Source organism: Sitophilus oryzae, unplaced genomic scaffold (assembly GCF_002938485.1).
Source record: "Sitophilus oryzae breed Bouriz unplaced genomic scaffold, Soryzae_2.0 scaffold_1499_pilon_pilon, whole genome shotgun sequence".
Classification (NCBI taxonomy): domain Eukaryota; kingdom Metazoa; phylum Arthropoda; class Insecta; order Coleoptera; family Curculionidae; genus Sitophilus; species Sitophilus oryzae.
In genome coordinates this window covers 3,076,501-3,098,572 of record NW_022146168.1, presented here as the reverse complement: position 1 = coordinate 3,098,572, position 22,072 = coordinate 3,076,501, and the positions used below count along the sequence as shown (strand labels likewise).

General features: G+C 29.9%; 1 protein-coding gene across 2 annotated transcripts in view; it reads right to left on the bottom strand.

Annotated features, from left to right (window-relative positions):
* The window catches only part of LOC115877843 (octopamine receptor beta-2R), a 417,890-nt gene that overhangs the window by 5,692 nt on the left and 390,126 nt on the right, over positions 1–22,072 (bottom strand). For both annotated transcript variants that reach the window (XM_030894166.1, XM_030894167.1), the window contains one exon: positions 1,671–1,854. In XM_030894166.1, the coding sequence (XP_030750026.1) occupies positions 1,671–1,692 (22 nt within the window). In that variant the 5' untranslated portion in view covers positions 1,693–1,854. The remainder of the gene's footprint in view (positions 1–1,670; positions 1,855–22,072) is intronic.

Below are 22,072 nucleotides of genomic sequence, written 5' to 3'. Positions count from 1 at the left end.
GAAGAAGAGCGTCACATCTCAAAAACTTGCATTTTTGAGATTTATTGGTATACCAACTAAAAATCATTCAAATCTTATTTTATGTTAGGAGCAAAGCATAACCAAAAGGTACTTCTTAGTTTAGTTTGTCGGCATGGCGAATGCCAAGTAATAACCCTTAGACTATTATCATTTTGAGTAAGTATAGTATTTTAAATTGGCTCGCCTGAAAATTGTGATTTTTGAGATGTGACGCTCTTCTTTGGCATTTTATTATATTATGTTTTTTAATTTAAAGATAAAAAAAACAATTTTTTTAAAAACACCCCAAATTTTCACATTTTCTTTCGTGAAAAAAATCTCATAGACGTGTTTTTGACGTCGAAATATACTACCCCTAAAAATATTTGCACTTATTTAAGACTCACCACATATATAATTATGACATAGTGGGTAAAGTAACTGAAAGAAGGGAAGATATCGAGAGACAATATCGAAAGTCATTTAGTCATTAAAAAACGATTTACTTTCAAATTTAAATTGCAGACAAGTGTTATAGTTATATATTCATTCGCTGGACAGCGCATTATATTTGGATAAAGTTTCAAAGATGGTGTTCAAAATGTGTTTCGTCGTCTTTGTAACGTCTTAAAAAAACGAGTTTTAATAACCCTATAATAAACTTATCCTTTTAATACTTCTGACGTTAATAATAGTCTAAGAATTAGCAACGTTTTCGAGAAAGTATTTTAAGAAAGCTGGCTCTTTGATATATCTTTTACTATGCTCTCTGGAACAGCATGCGGTCCATCTGGCTACCGATACACGTTGCGTTCACTACGGCGTATCGGAAGAAATCCTATTTTTTTAATTTAGTCCGTTAAATTCTAGTATTGAATATAAATTGAACAAGTCTCCATAGCGGAGCGCGTAGAGTTCCGACTACAAACCGAGGATTCGAGACCAGGTCAGGGCAAAAACTTTTTTATTTTATTTTCGTTTATATTCTGACAGTAAAGTATTAAATATTTGTTTTTTTTAATCACCAGAATTATTTAATACTTTACTATCAGAATAAAAACGAAAATAAAATAAAAAAGTTTTTACCCCGACCCGGTCTCGAACTCTAACTCCTCGCTTGATAGGCGGAACCTCTACGCGCTGCGCTATGGAGACTCACTGAGTTTATATTCAATACTAGAATTTAAAGGACTAATAAAAATATAGCATCTTCTTTCAATGCGCAGTAGGGAACGCAACTTTTACCGGCAGCCAGACGGGCAGCATGCTGTTCCAGAGAGCATAGTAAACGATATATTAAATAGCAAGCATGAATGGCACTAATATCTCTGATGTGAAACGCTGTACCAATCATGTAATTTGTACTTAAAAATTGTTCCACTATTAAATTACGATTGATCATCTGTCAAATGTTACCCTTGTCCTTAATTCACACCTTGATTATTGCTTAGCTCTAGTAACCGTTCATTTGAGTAATCATAGTAAACAAAGAGAGTTTAGTTTACGAAAACTGTTTTAAATAGCTCGATAAAAAGATGTCATTTCGTTGTTCATTATATTCCTATTTAAACTAATCATTATTGATATAAATACAAAAATAAATCTATTATAATTATTATAATTTTTTCTACATTCGGCATTTAACCTACAATACAGATTTAAAAACTTACTTTTAAAATTTTCGTTATCCATAACAGCGACAATCGATCTATCTGGAGGGTATCGAAGTGCTGATTTCTTGATTGAATAATGTTGATTGGTTAATAGCCATTTTCATCCACAGACAAATTTCGGTTGAACGAACTTGGCGATTATTTCCTACTCTTTTTGATTGACTAGTTGATGACGCACGATCTGAAACAAAAATAAAAGACGTTTTAATTAATAGAAAAGGATTCATTTTCTCGGGTTGATTAATTTTCTCCCTTCGTTTAATATGACCGCGATGGGGTGTCAAAAATTTGAAGGTTATATCAAAGGGGTAATTGAACCTACGAGACAACTTATTGTTTCTGACCTTTAAAGAAAAAAGATTAGTAAAAAAAATAATACTTTTTAAATTATAGTGATACAAGTCTTAGTATTTTTTAGTGTCAGAAGTATTTCTCTTTAGGATTAGAAGATTGTCTCTCTCTTTAGTATTCGACAAAAATATAAAAAGTTATTAAATGGAGTAGTTATTCGTATTTTGTACCATTTGAGTAATTTTTACACTTAAATTTAATTGTTATCTAACAAAATATTTATTGTTTCAATAAATTCAACCAAATATAAGTCATACTAATAATATTGTTAATTTACCTTTTCAAAATTGTATAATGATGCAGATAATTAATAATATACAATATTAAATTGTAAAAAAATAATTAGGCAAATAGGTCAGTACAAAATCTAGGCCCGGTTTCGATATATGCTCTTAATATTTCTCTCATTTTTAGAATCAAATATCCATAATTTTATATCGTTGGAAAAGGTTAAACGCCAATATTTTCTTAAGTTCATAGCCCACTATGATTTCCATTTAAAAAAATAGTTTTTTTATTTCTGACAAAAAGACTACACAGAAGACTTTACACAATTTTTTAAATGATCGGAATTTTTAAATGCCATTAAACATGTCTCAGAAATTGAGCTTGCGACGTATATGTCGGTTTTGCTCTATTTAGACAGGAAATGAGGTTTGTCTGTTAACACAGATCAATTTTGACCACCCTGTACAAAAATGTTTATTAAAACTTGTTTCTAAAAATTCTTTCAATAATCCGATTCTTTAGTGGTTTATTCCTTTATTCAATTATTAATCTATTTCAAAGCAAAAACTAAAGCTAAAGTCAAAATTTATTTAAATTAATTATTTAAAAAATCCTATAATAATCTCTAGCACTGATGGTAATAAGAATGTAAATCAAATTGGGTACTACAAAGTACAGGGTGTCCCATATTCGTGTGTTTTATGGGGTTTGTCGTTTATGAGTAGAGATTCAAGGATGCGGTTTTTACATCATTGCCTTTGCATTTTTTTATGAAATTAAAGATTTAACTTGGTTTCTGCAGTACAGGGCTAATTTGAAAATGTTGTATTATTCAACCCCCTTTGTATCGCGGTTATCTTATAACTATCTATCTATCTTCCGAAATATGATTCAAAGTTATGTTTTCTTAAATATATAATATACAGGACACCCTGTATAATATATTTTTATTTTATTTGTCTTGTCACGAGCTTTCTAAAAATATAATAATATTATATTTTGAAAGTTAAAAAGTTAAAAAATGTATTTATTATCTTGTTCATGAAAATAAGTATAGATTATATTATATCATAAACAAGATAAAAAATAAAATTTTTAACTTTTTAATATAATTAACCTTAGTTTAAAAGGGTACTATCAATTAATTTAATTAATTTTTACCAGATAATTTTGCTTTTCATCTTGTTTTGCTTTTCATCTTAATAAACTGCACTGAAAATAAACTTCTGCATCTTTTAGATAACATGCATTATTGAAATTTTTAATGCACTTGTGCAATAATTCTACACAAAAAAAACTAGCGTGGAATAGACAATAACCAAAATTTGAATTCGTATAAATTATTCAATTCTTTTGATCACCTATTTTAAACCGGCCGCCTATGTTAAAAAGTTGAATAATGTATTTTCTACCTTGTTTATGAAAATAAGTGTAGAGTATGTTATATTTTTATAAAGTTAATAACATTGCAAATGGAAAAAGGTATAATATAAAAGGTATCCGATTTAAACTCTATGGGACTCATCTCACTCAGTTTTCAACATTTCGAAAAGTTATAAGAAACCGAGATACGAAAGGGGGTAGAAAAATGCGACATTTTCAATTTTGTCATGTATTTCAAAAACTAATAGTCTAAGAGCTAGCTACGGTTTTCGAGAAAGTATTTTAAGACGTCTGGCTCTTTGATATATCTTTTACTATGCTCTCTGGAACAGCATGCGGCCCGTCTGGCTGCCGATACCCGTTGCTTTCACTACTGCGCATCGGAAGAAGATCCTATATTTTTTTATTAATTTAGTCCTATAAATTCTAGTATTGAATATAAATCGAACATGTCTCCATAGCGCAGTGCGTAGAGTTTCCGACCACGAACCGATGATTCAGAGTTCGAATAATAATTCTGGTGATTCAAAAAAAAAACAAGTATTTAATACTTTACAATCTGAATATAAACGAGAATAAAATAAAAAAGTTTTTGCCCTGACCCGGATTCGAACTCATCTGAATCATCGGTTCGTGGTCGGAAACTCTATACACTGCGCTATGTTCTGTATATTCTCTATACACTGCGCTATGTTCTATTTATATTCAATACTAGAATTTAAAGGACTAATAAAAATATAGGATCTTCTTTCAATGCGCAATAGGGAACGCAACGTTTACCGGCACACAGTGTAGTGTGGTGTGTGGTCATTTTATCTGTTCTAGGTGGACATAAATGTTCTTATTAAATTCCGACAAAGTTATTATTGCATATTAATAGTAAGTATTAGTGAATTCAAATAGTGGCCAATTAAGCACAAAAACAGTATTACCAGAAAACAATAAAAAAATATCCCCAATATACAACACCCTGTATATAGGAGATATTTTTATTTACTTTTAATATTACCACAAAATTCAGGGACATGTTCCTTAGATGAAATGAAGCAAAAAAGTTCCCATGAACATAGGTCCGGAAATGCATCGTTTCTTAGATACAGGGTGTTGAAAGTAAAAATATCATATTTGTATATGATTGAAAAAAGGGTACGCCAGTGCTTTTTTTAGAACACAAATTATTTTCATAATCTCTGACCAGTTTCTAACAAAAACGGCCTCTTGACATTTTTCTGTCCGACAAACGGTTTTTACGTGAGAAAATAAAATAAAATTATCTACATTCCTAAAGATGCATAGGACATGTAGATAGGGTTATTTTATTTTTTACGCAAATACCTTTTGTCTAACAGAAAATTGTCGAGAGGCCGTTTTTGTTAGAAACTAGTCGGAGATTATGAATATAATTTTTGTTCTAGAAAAAGCAAAGATGTACGGTTTTTTCGATCAAAAACAAATATGACAGTTTTCCCATTTTTCACTAATTTTATAAGAAAATTTTCGAATTTTATTTAACACCGATAACTCCTCTTTCTCAGATAGATGATCTACACCAATAACCTCAAGTAGCCAATTAAAAACTGCATATACCTTTGGATTTTTTCGGGATCTTGGCACCAAACTTCAAAAAGTGGTCTACGGGTGACCGAACATCGCTGAGAACAAAAAAATATTGATAAAACTTGCAAAACAAGAATATATCACAATTAATATAAAACCCTAAGTATATTTATAAAACCAGAATCAAAGCGGAAATCCGCGGGAATCGATTTATATAGCTTTTTGAATTTGAAAGAAGAATAAAAATAAATATTTTTACACGGGCCACAAAACAATTATCTATATTATTAAAACCTTTCAAGTTTGAATGTGTTATATTTTTAATTAGTAGTACATACCTTGATCTACACCTTCCATGTTTTAAAATTTTTGAAATCTTTTGAACTAGCGAACACAAGTCAATAAAATTCACTTTATTACTGCGCGGATTTGCAAAGCAGTCCATACCTGTTTTAAACTGCTCAATACAATATTTTTTTTATCAAACATCAACTAATATAGCATTTCTGTTTGTGCATATTTTCTTAGTATGAGTTCTTATCTTTACAATATACATAAACAAATATAAATTAGTACACCTAAGGAACCCGGATTTTTATCCACCTAGATTTCAAAAAATGACTATTGTGCGGCAGCCAGACGGGTCGCATGCTGTTCTAGAGAGCATAGTAAAAGATATATCAAAGAGCCAGACGTCTTAAAATACTTTTTTTTCCGACGTTGCTAGCTCTGGTACTATAAGAAAGCTGGGACAAAAATGTATGTAGCATCTGTGCATCTTTAATCATTAACTAGAACCCCCATAAAACACATGAAAATGGGAGACCTTGTAATATACTGTGTTATATTTTTATTAAATATTTTATTTGTCATTTTTAGTTTCAAAATGACCAATTTACCTTCAGTATGATTCCCAAATCCTCTTTTTCACTTTATTTTGGGTACTACGGTCATAAATCTAATATGTATTGTTCACAAATATTAATTAAAATTATACAATGCTTTCAGTAATAACAGATTATTTGACGATTAAAGTTTTTTAGAGGTATTTTATATGCTATATTTAAAGTTTTAATAATAATGATACTAATAATTTAAGTTTATTAAAATAAAATCTTCTAACGATCTTTATTAGAAGATTAATTTTATGTTTTTATTAAAACTGCAGAAACTTACACAAACTTCTAATAAACCTTAAAAAAACTCCTATAAAGAAAAGATGTAGAAAGTTTATAACGAGAATGTTTAAATATTTAAGTTACTTTGAAGTTAAAAGAACGAGCCGAAAGACATTTTATACGATACGGAATTAAGGAACTTTTGTGCTTTGTAACTTTCATGCTATTAATTAAAAGAATTAATATAATTATATAAGCAAGAATTCTTTACTTTTAATTAAAGGCATCCGACATAGTTTTCTATTATTTTTTTATATTGTTAGAATACGGAATTAACCTTACTTTAATTTCTTCTCAAATAGTTCTGTTAGATTTGTTACAATTCGCCTTTATAGAATTAGAGCCACCAATATACTATAAAAAATATCTATTTTTTTTATTTAAATGTTATTGGTTTATACAGGGTGAGACTTAAATAAGTGCAAATACTTTAGGGGTAGTGTATTCGTGTACACCAGAAACACGATTTTTTTCGCGAAACAAAAATTTTGAAAATTTGGAGTTTTTAAAAAAAATTGATTTTTTCTTAGTTTTTAGTTAAAACCCATAATTTCTTGATAATACGGCAACATAGGTAGTAGATCAAATTTACAAGAAAAAAAAACACAAATGATCCAGTGGTTCTAAAAATTTAAGCAAAAAATATATTTTTTTTCAAATTAAAACAACTCTGGTTACTTATTTGGAAAACGGTAAAGAGAAAATATGTTTCTTTTATCGAGATCTACCAGCACTGAAAATATTTGCATTTATTTAGGATTCACCCTGTATATTTATCGGGAAAAACTTCACAGAAGATTTTTTTTGATACCTAAAAAGTTAAAAATGAGTTGATAGTAAGTTTAATGATATCGCTTGAATAAAATTTAGGAAATGTGTTTGGTTTGGTTTGGTTTGGTTTAATACAAAATTTTCTTTTAAATTAGAATAAAAGTCAATAAATAAATTTTCCTCTAAACTTACAGAAAGTTTATATTTCAAAATTCACCAATTCTAGCGATTTCGTTCAATTTTCGAGATTTCACTTTATATTTTTCTTGCTTAAAATTTAAACTGTTCTGATAATTCCTCCATTTGGGTTTCTTTGCTGAAAAGCTTTTCTTATTTTCTTGGCGTAGTTATTTAAGTTCAACTTCCGGTTATTATTCGGAGATGTGGAAAATGGATATTTCATGGTCTTGTGAGCAAGGCGTTCATCATTCCTTTAGTCGACAATTCCTTTGTGCTAGGTTTAAAACTATGTTTTATTTTTTTTAAAGTTCAAATATCAATGCCTAGCCTTATTCTTTAATATTTTTGGAAATTTAATAAAATTAACAGTTTAACGGGGATTAAAATAATAAATAATATAAACTGTTATTCAAAATAAGTTTATTTTTTTAATTAACTTTTCTTTGGCCAAACTAATATATTTTTTATTTAAAGGGTTCTTGGCTTTTGGTCAATATTAAACTTTTTCTGGGTTTAGGAAGTGTTTATTACATGACTAACGTTTCGGTTCAGTTTCTATTGAAAAAGGTTAAAACTGAACCGAAACGTTAGTTATGTAATAAACACTTCCTAAACCCAAAAAAAGTTTAATATTGACCAAAAGCCAAGAGCCCTTTAAATAAATATTAAGTTTATTTATAGGCTTGGCGCATTCTCCGCCTGTGCTGCCACCATCGGAGAATATCGTAAACAATCGGTATATACAAATACACGGGTTTAAATAGCGAGTATGGGAAAAAAGTTTATATAATTAATTAAAAAAAAGTGTTAAAAAGTGTTTTGGTTTGGTTTCCAAAAAAAAATAAAAAATAATTTATAAAAAACTATATAATATAATAAAATAAAAAAATTAAGCACTAGTCGATTAAAAAAGGCGTATACCATTAATATTGCAAATTATATTTTATCCTTTCACAGTATATGTCTATTTAATTTTTTGATTAGGTAATGGATACTTTGTTTACACATTTGTTTCGTCGAACTGCTTGAATCCATTTTTGCTTTTGATCAAATCGGTGTGAGAAGCTGTGAAGCTATAAAATGTTGTTTCGGGAGAGTTAAATATCCAGGAAAGTTAAGTTATTACATGTTATTGCACCCAACAACTACGTAATTACGCCCTTCTTTACGCGTTAACATTTTTCGGCAATTTTATTCTTTTTCTTTCAGTGCCTATCCTCTATGGATGTTGGCAATCATGTTGGTCCAGATAATCCCATTGACAGCCGCCCGGAATAAATGCACGGTCGTCATTCCTGTCCACTGTCTAATATTTTTCAGCCATGATGTTTGTCGGCGTCCCTGACCTCTTCTATTATCTATTTTGTTGTGTGGCAATTTTATTAACATTTCAAATTGTCAGAACACAACGCGACGCCCAGTTCGAGTTCTTTTTCAAAACTAAAATACTTAAATAAATGTATAATGAAATATGACAAAACCACGATTTCAATATTATTTTAATGCGATCAACATAACTCTAACCGGGACGGCCACGCCGGCGTGAAATACATAGCGAAAATTTCTGATTTCTGCCGTATAGAGCGCTGCGGTCGGAATTTTTTGGAATCAACTGAAATGCACCAAGTCTCTAAAGTTTATTGGCTATTGTAATGTGTTTTTCATCAATGATTAAAATCAACAATCTTTCTTTGGATGGCACTGTCTTATTTACTTGCCGGGTATATTTTCTTCTTCGAAAAGTAACATAGCATACTTAATGGAATTTCGAGGGGTGTCTTATTTGGGTAAAAATGTACATGTACTGCCAAAATATAATTTTACTGCCAAGCGACTTCTAAGAAAATATACATCTAATTCTAGCAGTGAGATACCCCTCCTGGAATTCTTAATAGAATAACCAAATTTATAAAATCTACTCAATCATGCTGAAGGGCATGCTGATAAGATTGTTGTCTTGCAACAGTATTCTCCGTAATACTTTATTTTTTATAGTATAAATACTTATTTTCTTTCATATATTTAATTTAATTTCTTTCATATATCTAATTAACACTTAACTAGAACAATTTTATTTGTGTATCAATTTTATTCAATCATTTTTTATATCAGTATTTTGTGCCATATTTCCAGGAAAATTGTTATTCAATTACAACAGGAAATTCATGGTAACGAAACGTCATTAGCCTCGTTTCCCTCGACGAGAAAAACATAACGACTTAAAAATAAAGAAGAAAGAACAAAACCACATGGATAATTTTCCGGTTTTGCCCAATTTATCTTCTTTACGACTGTACGTATCAGTTGAGAAATTAAATTCCTTAAACGTCGGGTTATTTTATGAGCTCCCATTTGCATATAGATCTGGGACAGTGCTTGCGGCCACACAAATGTTTATTGCTTTTGCTGACTGACCTCATATTATCTGTCCATAGAATGCCAAATTCAAAAGCATTCATATTTTGAAATATTAGCCTCTGAGGAATACAGCATTATAGTTGAATTCAATGGGCCTTTGTTAAACATTTTAAAAACTATCAAAGTTGAAAAAAATAATGGCATTAAAAGAATATATTTAGTAGTTAGTCAATAAGACATAATAACAGTTTTATATACTTATTATATAACAATAATATGTTAACTAATCAGATGAATAACATATTTTTAAATATTTTTCTCTGAGAGACGTCACAGAAGTATTAATTGAATTATTGATTAAAGTCATTTTAACGCCTAGGCATAAAAGCGCTAGGCATCAAAAGTGAAGCATAATTGTGTAATAAAGTGAAGTTTCCAAGCCTAGGCATCAAATGTGAAGCCCTTTTAGTCTAAGCACAAAAGTACGAAAATATATTATTAAACTGACATAAAGTGTCAAATTCAACGAACGTAACCATGGTTCTCAACTTAATATATAATTACATACAGGGTATTACTTTTAAACGTTTTTATATTATTTGGAACGCTTGAAATTGTTTAAAAAATATTTGTGCCGTTTGAAAAAAAATATCATGTTGTATATGGAGTAAAAATTACTTATTGTGCCACTATAACACGTAATTATGGAAACGGCTCGGAAGCGGAACGGATAGTATGCATTGTTCTATACATTTACATGATATAATATTTTACGTAAACGGAAGGCAAACAAAATGTAGCAGATACAGAGTGTATAGTGAAAATCAACCTTAAACAATAATGTTTGAAAATAATAAAAATATATGTGATAAACATAAAACGTCTGTATCATACACAGAAAAATTATGGAAATTTATATTTATTGTTTTAGGTAATAAACACTAAAAATGAGTAACAGTTTATCGTATTAAGTAACAGAAAAATAGTAATAAATTAGGATACACGTTTCTTTAAAATTGAATTTTTCCAGTTTAGTTTAAATTCAAACTATATCTTAAAATGTATTTTAAAGTAACACATTTTTGTGTTCTCTAAGTATATATTTATAAAGTAATAATAATGATTTATTTACCTTATGAAGATAAACAATATATAGAAAAACAACAGTTACGCACTAGTATCAATGTTGTATGCTATATTATATTCGCAACTTCGAATAAAAAAGTTCGACACTCGTAACAGTTGCATTAAAACTAAAAAAATATTTTGAAAACACCATACATGACTCTCTTGATGCGAAAATGATTATTAATAAACAAATCCAATATTTCTAACAATACACAATACTACGCCGTCAATACACAATACAATGTCGTCATACCATTATTTTAGATTTAAACTTCATAAAATAACAATATTAGTCTAAAAAATAAAGAAAAGAAAATAAGTCCAGCATAACCGAGTTATTTTGAAGAACTTTTGCAATTGCAAAATTTAATATGTATTGAACTGTCTCAAAGCGTACAAGATCAAAGAGTAATAATAGTATGTGTGATAGTTCTCTGTTTAAAATTTTCATAATCGTCGTTTTCAACTGTGAAGAAAATATATTATTTGCACCTTATTGGGGGGCACCAGAAATCAACTTTGTTCGAGTAATATCTCCAAGTTTGGATCAATTAGGAATAAGTTGCATGCGCTCCCTTCTGAACGGTGATTGCGTTTAATGGTCGCTGGATCGACTATTGAATTGCAAATTTGGTTAAGGTTTTCGGTCTAGTTCTCCCGCCTGAGCTCGCTTGTCTTTTGATAAGTACCATTTCTGCTCGCTTGAGTAGATCGTAAAATACATCTGCTAATTACAGAATTATGTCCTTTTTTATAGGGCGCTATTTGAAATTCAATTTAAAAATTTATAGGCATTGAGTTAACATAAGTTTAAAAAAGTTATAATAATAACTTTATATAAATTCTCTTGCAAAAATTACATACATTTTCTCTCAAATTATATACAGGGTTTATTGGTTGAAGTTGTAATAAAAGAATAAAAGATTTTTATGCTTAAGAAAAGTAAGAGTTGTTCGTAAATAAAGGTCAAAACCGAAAAGTTTACTTGCTTCAGTTTAAATTGAATTCGAGCGATATTTTCCGGTGACTCAACTTTAAAACTAAATTTATTTTAGTAATAGTAAAACAGAGAAAGTGTTTGATTTAGTAATTCACATAAAATAAATAAGCAATCATTTAATATAGAATATGTTAATACAAATAATTATAATAAATCGAGGTTTAAAAATTAAAAGGAGTAAATCTATTCGGAACTTAAGGATCAAAAGAAAAGTAACAAACACTTGAAAGTTTATGTAAGTTATTAGTTAATATCAATATGTAGATAACTATCAATAACATATAGGATAAAAATAGTGTAGCAAATTTAGTTATTAAGGACTTATTATATATAAAAAACTATGCCATCTTGTTCCAAGTAGTGACAGCGTGAGCTGGGGATAAGATCTGTACACCTTTTCAGCGTTCACCGTAGGCCAAGACGCAGAAACTAGGGTCAGGAGGAAAAGGACACCCCGAACAAATACAGCCATATACTACAGACTAATCCTTATCCTAAGCATGCCTCTGAGGAACACAGTAGGGTTAAATGCGTAGGAAAACATCGGAGCTAGGAGTAGGATTCTATGAAATAATGAAAATTTAACATCTATCTCTAAAAATTTTCTATAAATACATCTCGAAATATTTCAAGGGTCTTCATGAAAAATATATCCGCCCTTTCCTCTATCAGACATTTTGGGATTGAAAAAAAAACGCAAGAAAATATGCCAACAGCGTGCCAAATATTTTAGGTTAAGTGCCTGCCTTTATCCTAAAAATATACATTGAATATAATGAATCAACAAAACACAAAATAACATCTTTACCATTTTCATTGAACTCCAATGGATTTAACAGGTTTTACAGGAAGATAACCAATCTATAACCCAGACTTGAAATGGCGACGAATCTCAACAAAAATCTTAGGAGAGACAATCAGCGACCACAGACAATAGCGAGACAATAGTAGAGTTGCCAACTACAACAACCAACTACATTAGGCAACGTAATTCGAAACTACCAAGGGTGAATCAGAAATGACTAATGCTTGCAATCATATACAAAATACCTTAGATCAAATATGAAAAAAGCAATGAATTAAAAATGCACAATATTAATTTATTTAAAACTAAAATAGTTTCGGACTTCCATTGTCTTTATTTATATTGCTTACACAACGTTTCGGTCAGAAGTATCACTGACCGTTATCACACTTCATAATGATATGGATAAAGACAATGGAAGTCCGAAAGTCTTTTAGTTTTAGTACTGAATCATTGAATCTACGACATTCAAAATCACTTTATTTGACTCGAAAATACTGTGATTTGATTTATAAGGGGTAAACAAAAAGTTTATTTAGATATAAGTTAGTTCAGCTGGTAAATTTGGCAAACTAGCAATAAAATACAAGTATAACATATCGTTATAAAAATAAGGAATTATTATAATAAATTCTGAGCATCTAGGAAAACAAAATCAGGTTTCGCCCATGTATTTTTCAATTTCGGCACGACACAGTTGACACAAAGGCCTAATTTATAATAACAAAACTTATGACTTTGTAATTTATAACATACAACTTTGAAACGTCTTGCCAGCACACAAGGCGAAGGGGTTAAAGTGTGAAAAAATAAACATAATTAGAATAATTACGTTTTTTTTCTTCTGTGAAAACATCCATACTATACTCTATACTACTTATTAATATACTATTTACACTACTTACCACTAATACTATTTATAGTCATAAAATGGCTCCACTAAATATATTTATTTTTTTTAATAGAGTAAATATAATTAATATGGAATAATGTTGGGCATTTTAGAAGAAATAATGAACAAATTATTTACGTAATTTTAAATTTGTGGAATGTCGAACGCTCGCAAATAATATTAAAACAAAAGCAAGATTGTACAATTTTCTGGAAGGAAATCATGGCAGTAGACAGAATCGAGTGTAGAGAATACAATTTTATTATTTCTGGGAGGCTATATAAATTATGCCAGCAATTCTAATATAAACTGAAATTTTAAGAATAAGACACAAAACCTTAACAAAATATTTGCAATAAATAGAACTGTTTTACAAAGAAACATGGATTTCTAAAAATTTAAGATATTTTTTGAAAATATGGATAGAATTTGCAATATTTGTGTGGAGCAGATCAGTCTGTCACTACTTGATTCATATTAATCCTTCTTAAATCCTATTTTTATGCCATTTGTTTCAAATAACCGGACTTGTTATTTTCCTACAGTGGCGAAATACCCATAGAACTTTTTTGAAGAGATGAATCCGCCACAGAGGTATAGACACATTTTAATTAAGGTAAGTTGTAAAATCATTACACACACGAAATAATAAATAATTTTTGGAAAACTCTAGAAACACTGAAAATATTAGAAAATCGAGATGCCATTAATAAATAATATTTGAGATAAAGAGCTACCGTATTTAGAATCTATTACATAAATTTGCCAAACTAATAAAAATATGTTTATTTAACCGTTGACGGTCTGATTATAAAGTGTTACATTGTAAAGAAATGAGACTTTTGGAATTGTGCAGAAACGAACTTGTCACAAAGTTATTACTTTAAATATTATTATGAATTACCTATATTTATTAATATTAATATCGTCAAAATATTATGTTATAATCACATAAAATTAGTTTATATAAATCACCGTTATGGGTGATTTAATGTGACTTCTTGCTAAAATTTTGACAGAATTCAAGAAAAATTCAATAAACCTGAACAAAGAAAAACTAAAGTAATATAGAAAAGAAATCTGCGAAATTTATCACTGTCTGAAGAGTTTATAAAACTCTAGAAGGGGTTTGAGTAAATTGCATTGGAGATTCCCAACAGTTCCTTGATGAAAACAAACGTTTTAGGAACCAATAAAATCGAAATAGGAAATCCCCCAAAAAATATAAAAAATTCACGTTAACGAAAGTAAAATTACCGATTGATGGATGATTTAAATAAACAACGGACTGTTATCGTGTGATCTTCGTAAATCATCATAAAAAATTGTCTACATTAATTTACAAATCCCATATTTTAGTTGTTTAAACATAAAAAAAAAACATTTTGTAGAAAAGAATAAACAAATAAATAAACTTCAATGCATTTATCAAATTGAAAAACACGTTTTTAAACAGTATTTGAAAAGCGAATTTGAACTTCTTCATATATATTAATAATTTTATCAATATCAAACGAACAAAATTACGAGATTTATGAAAGTTGGCCGAAGTTCAAAAAGTCTACATTAAACATATTTTAAACACTTCGAAAACGAGAAATATTTACCGCCAAGTCATCAGTGTAATGGTGTATGAATTATAAACACTGTATGACTTAAAGAAGAAAGAAATTATTAAATTATTAAAATTATCAAAAAGAAATTATTAAATAGCTCTCATGTCGAAACTCTATTTCCTATAACCAGTACATGTGTATCTATCCCGGGTGCGCCTCAAAAGTGGCTCACCCCTATAATTTTTTTATTTTTTCAGTTAAAAAAAACGAGATTTGGTGTGTTAGTATAAGACGTAAATTAGGATTGATTGACGTATTCAAATGTTTTTGATCACTTCCTGTTTCACCGGGAATGACTACAACTTTTGATTTTTAAATGACACCCTCGATGTTTTTTTACTTTATTCGATAAAAAATAACACTCTAAACAGAATGACATATCATATGTCAACTTTTGACGTTTTCGCATACGGTTTATTTGAAATTATAACTTGCGGTTCGTAACGAAAATTTTTGACCCGAAATACCAAGTGTGTGGTACCAAATTATTCGTAAAAAATGCTTTTTCCAAATATGCCAATGAGCCGCCCTCGTTCCATTTGAAAAAACTGCTATATGATTAAAAATACGATTTGACCATTTTCTAAATGACCAGGACAAGACATTATAAACATTAGATGATCAAATCTATTTTTCCAAGGCTCCTTGATTAAGAATTAGTGTTTTTAACATAGCTATGGCACTCTAGATTGAATTTTAAAATACTATTTTTTATTAAACAAGAATGTCAAAATTTGACATATGATATATCATCCTATTCAGAATGTCATTTTCTATCGAATAAAGTAAAAAAAAAATAACGAGGGTGCTATTTAAAAATAAAAAGTTGTAGTCATTTCCGGTGAAACAGGAAGTGATCAAAAACAAATAAATACGTCAATCACAATCCTAATTTATGTTATATACTAACATTCATTAGCGTAACTAGCAATTCATCCTGGGGGGGGGGGCTAGGGATTTTTTTTTTAAATTGAAGAATAATATCATTAAACATAAATACAATTTTTGAATAAAGCGTTTACATGAATTTCTCTATCAATAAATTTGATGGACTTGGTTATATCAACCCGTGTTCCCGTGGATTACTTAAATACCTACAAATTTTGTAAAAAAATAAAACTAACGCACATTTTTTGAACACAGAAAAATAATATTAACTAAATAAAAATCGAAAAAATAGTTTTTACTAAATCACAAGCAAATAAAATTTAATATTTAGCCAAGAGTCATCGTTCGGTAAAAACTCAAGATTTCTCTGGGGTGTGCCCGACACCTCCGGGCACCCCTGTAGTTACTCCAATGACTAACATATCAAATCTCGTTTTTTATCTAAAAAAATTAAAAAGTTATAGGGGTGAGCCACTTTTCAGACACACCCGGTATAGCCAATATATGTAAATATATGAAATAAGTAAAATAGAGTATGAATACTCAATTTCAAAGAAAAGGGTTATGAAAAAAAAAGAGAATTTGTCAAAAACTTCAGATCGAGTTTTAAATCTAAACTTTTATTTTATGTAATAGAAAAGTAGAACGATTTAAAACCTTTTAATAGAGCCGAGTACCAAATTCAAATTTATCAAAGGCTAATGGCTTCGATCTCAAAGTGTCTATTTAGAATCGATTTAGCTATCTAAAGAGAAGCATCTGATACTTAAACGTAACTTTAGGGATTACTAGGCTTTCTATCATTTAGAATAAAAGTTGTTTAAAAGTTAAACTTTCAGTAGCTGTAAATTTAAATGATTTCAATAACGATTTTTAATAAATAGTTTTCTTATTGATAAGTTTTATTTTACTATTATATTTACTTTTTTATTTATTTTGTTTGAAACTAAAAATTAATTGGATTCCTCTTTAACTTGGTCTCTCCTTAGAGCCGATACTGGTGTTGTCCAGAATCTATAATAGAGGATATATCCCTCTTTCTCTATTGCCTCCTTAGATTTGGGATTAATTACACCGCAAGGGTTAGTTGGTCCATTTCTACAGAGCCCCGCATGTAGAAGCAAAGGAGGCAAGAATACAACGGGTTTCCCCCTGGTGCCCCAAAGTTGAAGCCAGTAGAGGCTAGTCTTCTATCTAGCCACATATTTCTTTGACCTAGTCCCGCCATCATAGGATTTAAGGATCACACAGACCAACACGATAGGGCGGGAGCGGGAGCGACGCAAAATATTTCGCGAGGCCGGAGTTGCACGATTGCCCAGACCAAAGCGGTACAGCGGGAGCGGTGACGCCAGTATAAGATTGCGGGATGTAGAAAACGCATATTTGTGCACGTCAAAAAAAACGATTTTTTTTCTGCTTTGTGATTAGAGGAAGAAATTATACAAATGTACCCCTCATCTGATGAAGAAGAAGCTCTTCTTTTGCTTGCAGTAGCTGAAGATGAGAAGTGAAAAAGTTTGAAATATAAGTGTTTTTGAGAAATATTTTATGAAAATACATTCTGCTTTTAGAAAAAAAAAAGAAAATGGTTACATGATATAAAAATAATAATTTTTGATGTTCAGCGAAGAACTTATGGCGAATTTCGCACGTTTAATGCCGTAATTGCAAATATATCTAACCTAACGGTATTATATATATTTTAGAATTTATTAGAGAAAATATTCGGAAAAATGATTATGTTAATATGACAAATTATTCCGGAAGAACCTAATTCATCCCATATTTTATCCCGTTTTCTAGTGTTTTTATATTCGGGATTTTTCATGTCATATAGAATTGGGTATTTCTTTGCTAACTTGCGATTTGTCCATACTAAACTTGCCTGATGCAACTTCGTGGTTATAAATAGCCTTTATATAACTTCTTTGCGGAGCGGATTAATCTTTTTTTGGTATAATATAACAACAAAAGATTAACACCCTCCGCATAGAAGTCGAAACCAATGCAATCAAAACTCTTCCGCGTAACTTTGTGGATATAGGTAGGTATATTTAATTATAATCGCCATATGTCTAATTATTTCGGACATAGGCCGAATTCGGCATCTGCCTCCAACATATACCTTATGATCGAATAAAAACGGCGTTAGCGATGGCTATGAAATGAAGATCGCTGTCATTTTATATGTAAAATTATATGGGACATGTCATCGATCGTCATTTCCAAGCCAACTGGACGCCGTTTTTTTTCGATCATACGGTACAAAAGGAAGGATTTGTAGTTAATATTCATATTATTATATTTCTCCATATATTCCCTAATCAAGACGTTACGCTAGTATTTAATATTTTAAAGTTCCTTAACCATCCATATTGCGTGAGTTAAACAAATAGTTTTTGATGTAAAAAGCGATTTAATAGTGTTATCTCTAGGATTCTAACAGCATTTTAGATTCCTAAATCAAACAAATTAAATTTCTAGTAGCTCTAGTATCTCTGAAAGTCTGCTACATTGATCCTTTAAGCCAGCGATAGTGCAGTCGTCTGTGCAAACACACGCGCCGACCTACTCGTATGTCCTATTTATCTAGATCGTGCCTTGTGATCCCTTTGGAAGCTCCTTCGAGTGCCATTATCGCGAAATTGAAGAGAAAGAGCCCTTATTGAAAGTTTGCCAATTTTTTTTCTGTCGACCTAGGTGTTTTCCGCCTTCGAAACAATGTTCTAAAATATCCTTTCTAATAGATAAGTTTCTTTTATATGTTCTCCCGTAATTTATTATGAATTTAATATTTCTTTTAAACACCAGACTCAGTTATTAAGTTACTCAAATTACATATATTTAGTTGTTTAATTGCTTTTACTATGAGAATAAATTATAATTTATGTAATTGTATAAAGCTACTAAAGAATTATGTTAGATATTAAAAAAATGGTTCATCATTTACTATTTCTTATTGGATAGCTTATTCGATGCCAGGTCATTATACAGTCCCAATATTCCGTGGACGTAGAACTACTGCGTAATTTTAAAATCAAAATTGGACATAATTTACTTCTATAAAAGGAGCTTCGTTTGTCCACTAGAGGGCATCAAACTTTAAAAAAAAACACATTTTTTAGATATTTTAAGAACCGTTATTCCGATTTGAATTAAATTTTTGGAGTCTATGTTTTGCTTAGTGCTTTAACATTTGATTTTCCCAAAAATAAAAAAAAACGGGAAGGGTGAAAACTACCCCCTCCCCCTACATAAATTTTAGTATAAATCTTTTCCAACTCTACCGACGACGATTTTCTTTTCGTAAACGGTCCCTTTAGTATTTACTACATTCTTGTAAAAATCGTCACATCGCATAGTTGTTGAGAAAAAAAATTTTGGAGAATTTATTTTACCAAAGTAGACTTACAATATATACAAGGAGTTCCAATATTCCGTGGACATAAAACAACTATGTATTTTTATAATCAAAATAAGTTAATTGCACATAATTTAGCTTTATGTAAAAGCGCCTCGTTTGACTGTTAGAGGGCACCAATAAAAAAAACCGAATGTTAATTAATTTTAAATTTATTATATTTTTAAAGCTTTTTATGAAACCTATTGTCAGATATAATTTTTTTTTTAATAATATAGTGTCTTCAAAAAAATGATGATAAAACAGTTTCTGTTGAACTTGTGGCACAAAAATATTTCAGATTTATGATTTCAGTCTAATAACTATTTAGTCAGCATGTTTAATTTATGTCCATGATGACAGCTATTGATAATTCCGATTCCAAATATCTCGAGAACCGTTACTTGTAGCGATTACCAAGAGATTTTTTTATATAAAAAACGTAAATGTATATTTCTTTACCTTACGAAAAGTTAATTGTCTTCAAACCAGTTAAAAATATGTAGATGGCGCCCTCTACAAGTAGGAGTTATATTAACATCAAAATCAAATTTCTCATGTCAAAAAACTCCCAGATACCAATTTTCGCCTAAAAATTGACGTTACTTCAGAAATTATTAGGAAAAAATCGAAATAAAAAGGAAATTTCTACACCCTGTATATCCGAAACTAAGCATTTTAAGACATACATTTATACGAACTTTTTTACTTATTTTTATCTGCATAATAGACTGCCGAAGTTTCCGGAATACAGTTCAGGCCACGCTGTATAAAGTGTTTAACATTTTTGAGCAAGTGTTGTCGGAACTTGGATTTAATGAAGTGATATGCATCAAAGGATATTGGTTGTCACAATGCTTACAAGCTCTATTGTAAAGGCCTTGAAATATATCAATTATCTGATGAAACCGAGGATTAAACTGGATAAATTGATGGTTGCCAATCGGTGTTATTTAGGCTTCGGAACTTCAGAGGTCAGAGATGCGGTTATCGCAATAAAGAAAGATTCCGCCAATCGATTTGTTGGTCAGAGAAAAGTAAAAGGTTTATAAAAGGGGGAAAGGAATTTTCCAGAGAGATAAGGAATGCCGTTCCCTCCACATGGTAAGAAATATCGGAAAGGTATAGGAAAAAATCGCACATCCTCGTTTAAAATTCATTCTTTGAAGGCTTGTTTTTAATACAAGTTAAAATTATGAAATTAAGCTTAAGAAAATAACTATTATTTTTGATGATAAAAACCAGAAATTGGATCTTATTTATTTCATGCAATGCTGAATTTTTAACTCCGCACTTTTTTGTTCTAGTAGACTACAGTCAAACTATGAGGATTTGGTTTGATTTGGTTTGGTTCATATACATATAGCATCATCGTTTACAAGATACTGCGTTGATTTACTACTGTACGTGGTTGACGTCACATTATTTATTATTTTGTTGACCGTTGTAATATTTTCTTATTACCGAACAACATTAGTACATTGTTCTCATAACTCAGTGTTCTCATAGTTACTTTATTAGGGCTATCTCATAGTATTTACTACTTTGAAAATCTAAATTTTCAAAGTAGCTGATAATTTGTGAGATACAGAGGCCAGCTTAATCTTTTTTTAAACACGGATCTGCATTTTTTTTATTTCAGGTTTTAAAAGAACTCGGTTTCCTGAGTACGATGATATGCCACATTTAATAATAATAATAAATAATATAAAATAAATAAAATATAATATAAACAATCAAATCATTTCCCTGGAAGATGAAATGGAAATGGTAGATCAGTATAATGGCTAGCGAGGGTCCTGGATCTGTCGTCAAGTGGCGGCTGCATTACTTGACGTCATTTGTAAAAGTGGAATCAATACATCTCAACATTTACAATAAAGTGTACAAAATACATTATGAAGTATAAGAAGAATATCAAGAAGAAGTTGAAAGAGCACTAAAATTGAACGAAAAATAAATCTGTGCAGTAGGAAGGGTGGTAACCCTTTTGAACATGTAGAGCATTAGAACCTAGTTTGTAGAAGTTAATTTATTTATGATAACTACGATTAATATGATGTATATTATAAGATCGTTACACAGAGAATTTCAAATTCACAATAAAACAATTAAAAATAATATTAACATTGAAAATGTTTCTGTTATCCTATATAAGGGAGCCCAAATCGAATTAAAATGCTACATTTGCCACACCATGACGTCATATATACAAGGGTATAGGAAATCTCGACGCAGCGGCGGCAGTCGGCCAGCGCGCGCAAAAACCATTACATCGCTAATTGTTTATTGATATATCTTTATTAGTTTAAAAGCAAAAAATATGGGGTTTGCTTTGTTACCTTGTCAAGACATAAGCGAAAACTTTTAAATTGTTTCTTTTTTTTTTTAGGCCTTCGTTTTTCGTTAAATGAAAGTTATATTAAAAAAAAATCTATTTTTAAACCAAATTTTCGCATGATTGAAATGAGTTATTCATGTTTAAAGTTTTTTCGGTCATAAGCGCTAATGGAGATGTTTTTTTGTAAATAATTATAAAAATTACTCCCTACGAAGACTTTATTTTGTACTGGACCAAAAAAATAAGTATTTGTTTTCTCTACGGTGGTATTAATATATCGATTTTTGATGATAGTGCCCTTTTTCCCGGTCAAATTTTGT